General features: G+C 32.6%; 1 protein-coding gene across 1 annotated transcript in view; it reads left to right on the top strand.

Moving 5' to 3' along the window:
• STX17 (syntaxin 17) overlaps positions 1-5,640 on the top strand; it is a 67,156-nt gene that overhangs the window by 44,872 nt on the left and 16,644 nt on the right. The window contains exon 4 of the mRNA XM_017884331.1: positions 2,207-2,432. Coding sequence (XP_017739820.1) covers positions 2,207-2,432 — 226 coding nt within the window. The remainder of the gene's footprint in view (positions 1-2,206; positions 2,433-5,640) is intronic.

Here is a 5,640-nt window from a genome sequence, read left to right as displayed (position 1 = left end):
AAAAAAAAAAAAAAAAAAAAAGAAAATTTTTAATGCTCCTCCAAGATAATATTACCTAAAATATTTCTGTAGACTGGCAACTATATAACCAAGCTTTATAATTATGGTCCAGAAAGGAGTCACACAGCCAGGAAATGGTGGTGTATTGGAAACAGTATTGTTCTGGAACTTGAGGCCTGGGCTGTAGTCCTAATTCAGTGAGATGACATGCAGGACTGGCAGCATGTGGAGAAATAGGCACTGCGTTTATCTAGACTCCAGTTTCCTTATTGTAAAATTGTGAGGTTAGATTAGATGCTCACCTATGCCGTTGTATAATTTTAACATATTAATACCTACATTTCACATATTTTGAATCTACAGTTTAATTATCCTTAGGTTTTTGAGCTCATATTAGAATGGTAAGAGACTGAAGATAAGGTTACAGGAAGTACAGAGTTATGGTAAGATAGAGGTGCAGTTTTTTCACCCAGAAAAGTCTTACAAGATGCTTTAGGTTGTAACTAAACTATTTTTTTTCTAGAATTGACTTTAATTTTACTACAGTAAAATGGAAACTTTAGATTGTATGATATTAAGATACTATATAGATAGGCATTATGATTTTAGTTTAGTGGAAAGATTGCTGGCCCTATAGGAATACCTGGGTTTTAACCCCAGTATTGCCACTAGATAACCAAGTAAATCCTAAACAGATTTTTTTTTTTGTTTTGCTTTTTCTATATGTAATAATTTGGTCTATAGTAATATAACACCTCACTCAGAGTATGCACTTGAAAAATTAATTAACATGTACTGGTCTGTCTACTGTATAGGATTTGCATTAATATTGTGAAAACACTTTAGGGGAAAATAATTTAAAATATATGAATAGACATATAACTTTTTTGAAACATCTTACTTTATTTTTGCAAATTTGTCCTATTTAATCTTAAAGGGATAGTTTCTTTGTTTTCAAAGTATAGACCATTGAGAAAGAGGGAAAGCTCCCTGGTATATTTTATGAAGCTAGCACAACCTTAAACCTGTTAAAGGAAGTTTAAACCTAGTAAAGATAGTATAAATACACAAACTGTGTACATGCACACATATATACACACACACACACACACACACCTATGTGCTAAAGTTTCAGATAAAATACTAGCAAATGAATTCAGCATTGTGTTTAAAAATTATGTATATAGACTAGAAAGGATTTATCCCAGGAATATAAAGATGAGTCTACACTACAAAATCTATACATAATTCATTATAGCAACATATTAGAGGAGAATTTATGACTAAGCCAGTAGGTATTTCTCAAAAAGAAGGAAAATCATTTGATAAAAAATCTAACAACTTCATTCATAGGGCAGTGCAGAGTAAAGCAACAGTGAGATGACATGCAGGACTGGCAGCATGTGGAGAAATAGGCAATCATACTTTGATGCTAGTGTGAAGTGTTATTGCTTTTTGGGAAAAAAAAATAGCTTCTGAAATAAAAATGCACATTATCATTTGAATATTCCTGTTTCTGGGAGTCTTTCCTACATAAAATAACATATTAATATTAGTATATACTAGAATAATATATACTAATATAGTAAATTAGGACTTATATGCAAGGATATTTGTTTCATAGTTTGTAATAACTAAAAATTGGAAACAACACAAATGACTGTTGATCACCAAAGGAGTGATTGAGTAAATTCTTCTGCACTTACACTGTGGAATATAGCGTAACCATTGAGCAGGAGGGATGATATTGTTGAGTATGGAATGACAAATTATAGATTACTGTGTATAATGCAATCCATTTTTTTAATAAAAAGGGAGAAGCCTTATATATGTTAAATGTGTGCATGAACCGTGAGAAATGTGTGGGAGGATTGGGTTAAGAGGGGGTGGGATAGGTGAAGTGAGAAAATCATTTTTATTTCATATGCTTCTGCAGTGTTTGATTTATTGTGAAGAGCATTTATCTTTGTATAACCACATTTAATGAAGGAAAAATGCTAAATAAATTCAAAGTATGAGCATGTGGTTTCTAAAGATGCTGGATTTGGCCAGCCAGAGACATGGAAAATGTAAAAGTATTATGCTACACCTTCTGTTTTGGAGATATTTGTAATAATTTCCATCCACAACTATTATAACATTTCTTCTGAAAAGAAAGATATTTTATACTAAGAAATGGTGGCATTAATGATTTTTTCTTTTGTAGCAACTCCGATCCAATATCCGAGAAATTGAGAAACTTTGTTTGAAAGTCCGAAAGGATGACCTAGTACTTCTGAAGAGAATGATAGATCCTGTTAAAGAAGAAGCATCAGCAGCAACAGCAGAATTTCTCCAACTCCATTTGGAATCTGTAGAAGAACTTAAGAAGCAATTTACTGATGAAGAAATTTTGCTACAGCCTCCTTTGACCAGATCCATGACTGTTGGTGGTAACGTATTGTACTAAATCTTATTCTCAATCACAGTAATGCAGTTAATTAAAGCTCACCTCCTTGAGTAGATACTGAATTACCTATAGGTCTTCAAGGATCATTCGCTGTCCCAATATGCTGAATACTTGGACCCTGATCAGTGTTCCCGGAAATGTGTACCCTGGATATTTTGCAGAATAAAAAACTTGAGGTTATGCTTATGGAGTGGATTTCAGGGCAAGTACCCATTTGTCTATTTATTGAAGAGAAATTTAAATATATTTCCTAAGGGATAATGTCATTCTTGTGTGCAAAGTACTCTTCACTCCTTTCCAGGTGCAGGGGTGACCTCTTCAGGCATGCCTTTTTTTCTTAAGCATTCTGATTTTCAGAGGGGATGTTAGATCTATCTTTCAGCCAAGTTCTCTGAATAACTGACAACATTAAGTAATCTACAATGGGAGTCAAGCCATCATCTTCTGTGAAGTGATACTCTAAGAAACAGCCCTGTGAAATTTGTCATTACATCTCTTCTAAGGATGTAATTGATAATTGCCGATCACATTATAATGTCTTCAACTCTGAAAATATTCTTGGCTTAATACATAGTAGTACTTCAAAGTAGTTGGTCTTTTTTTATCTTTTGGGTATTCAGTGGAATAACTGATAAGGTTTTCTTACTTAAATTGTTTACTAGAAAGCTTAGAGCCAAAATTTTTAGCCACCAAAACTCAAATTTTTAAATCTATCCTAGCTTTGTTTTATAATTACTGCCCTTGTTTTCCTTTTTGTTTTAGTGTTTCTCTTTTATTTGTAACTTGTCTCATCTTGTTGTATTTTATAAATTATTCTAAGCTACCTTTAATCTTTGTGGAAAAAGTGGAGTATAAGTCAGTTACAAATTAGAATAGAATCTTACAGATGTTACACCTGCCCATTTTTTCTTTTTTTATTTACTTAGGGCACTCCTGCATCACTATCTCCAAAGCCAGATTATTTTTAAATTTTATATTTTCAGTGCTAATGATTCAGTAATTTATAGAGAGATTAAAAAATAAAAAAACTTTGGAAGGAACATTTAGGCCACTAGTCAGAGTTTCTGGGTAATCTTGCTTTTGTTGTAGCCTTAGTACCTAGCACAATGCTTGGCACATAATGGACCATTCATAAATATTTTATAAACATAAATACATAAATATCTTTTTAGAGATAATTTTGTAATTTCACATGTGCTGTAATCACCTCACTCAGAGGATAACCAGTACCATAAATGTTTTTGAGAGAAGGAGATGCTAGCACTCAATCCTTGGTTGAAAAGTATTTGGGAAGAATGCTTTTTGATAGTTTGTAATTACCATTTCATTATTCTGTTCATCTATAGTTATTGCTGCCATACTGGTGAGACTGAAGGCTGTTTTTATCACTTAGTGCAAACTGATGCTTTATGTGCACATGTGGAGTAACTGGGTTTTATAGTTCCATGTGATTAAGCGCCCATCTTATGTACCCAGACATTGTGATAGTTGTTATGGTAATAATAACTGTGAAGATAAGCTGGATTTTCTGGAAAGAGTAACTAGCATCAATCTCTTTGCTACTTAGCTTTGAATTGCCTATCTCTAGCAATTCCCCTATCAAACGAAAATTTGGAGTTCTATCTGAGAGTTTTCTCAAAATATGTTAATACCCTAATACTTGCCTTAATTTGCATTTTATTATTGCATTATTTGTGTTACTTCCAGTAGAACTGTTTGGGATCAACAACTTTGGGCTTATATATCATCAGAGGAATTGGGTAATTATCATTAATAGAAAAAGGCAGTTTACCCAGTTTGCTGGCAAATAAACTTTCTCCATAGGAAGCTGATTGGTATAAAAAAAAAAGTTCGGCAGATTTTGAAGAAGTATGTGCATAAAGGAAATGGAAAAAATTGGAGCAGAGGATGAGGGAGAAGAAATAGCAGGTGAAATTCACTTCCCAATTCTTTTGATTCTCAAACTTTTCACTTCACCAAATAGGCTACTAAAGACCTAATTACTAGGAGAAAACTAAAAAATTAAATCTCTGTAACTAGTATTGATTTGATTGAAACAGTCATTCTATTAATAAAATCAATACCTAGGTTATACCTAAAACAGTGTATAGAATTTCAAATTCTGAACAGTCTGCTTGTCATAGTGTGCTTTCACTATGAATCCACTGCCAACATAAAGCAATTAAAAAACTGCTGTCTCACCAAGTGCCTGAGTTCACCAAGTGTGAGAGTTTCTACTATATTGCCTCAAATCCAGAAATATTATTAATAAATAATCAAGAGGATGGAAAGGAAATGAATAATGAAAAGAAAGGAAGTAACTAATTTACATAAGACTTTAATAGTGGGGTAGGAATTGAGTTTGCTCCATATTTGATCTTCTTCTAGCTATAGACTGTTTTTTGTCATTCTACATGTTTTTATTCTGTGCTCTCCAGTTTTTCCTTATTTTTGCTTTAGATACTTATTATAGTAGCAGCAGCCTATATAAAATCTGTTTTATTGCATAGAAGTTAAGTGCCTTAAAATACTTTTTACTTTACAAATTCAATCTGATTCTAAATAAATTGATTGGAAACATCAGCAGAGATTCAGAAGCAATGTTGCCACATTTCCATGAATAAGATCAAAAATATAAAAATAGTTTTTCATTCACAGATAGAAATAACAAGTAGAATAGGATGTTTTATGTTCTCTGGAGAATGAAAGAAGCTTATTAAGTTTAGGGAGAAGCTGTGATGATTTTGCTGTTTCTTTTGTCCAGATTCTGAGAGTTCCTAAAGCACATCTTCTCTGCCAATCTTCTTGATCTGAGAAACTCCCTTCTGTCTCACTTGTGTGTCTGGTTTCACTTTTAGCATATTGCTTTCCACCCAAGTGAAGTGAGGAGCCTCCAAATCTGATTTGTATTTAGAAAGGTGATTCAAGTCATACAGAGTGAATTAGTGCTTCTCTCCATTTTTGTCTTTCTTTACTCTCAGGACACACACTTCAGTAGTGCAAAAGGAACAGAATCTTATTACATTTTAAACAAATATTCACAAAAGAAAAGAATATAATCTTAAAACTGCTGGGAACTTCAGACCAGCATATTGAATTTGATGAAATTTAGATTTTTATCACAGGTATATACATGTACTGAAGAGTTTTGTGAAACATTTAGATGGTTTGTATTATATGATTCAGAAGAT

This window comes from Rhinopithecus bieti, unplaced genomic scaffold, assembly GCF_001698545.2.
Source record: "Rhinopithecus bieti isolate Rb0 unplaced genomic scaffold, ASM169854v2 scaffold_12088, whole genome shotgun sequence".
Classification (NCBI taxonomy): domain Eukaryota; kingdom Metazoa; phylum Chordata; class Mammalia; order Primates; family Cercopithecidae; genus Rhinopithecus; species Rhinopithecus bieti.
Note: the sequence above shows the minus strand (reverse complement) of the source record. Positions and strands in the feature narration are given on the sequence as shown.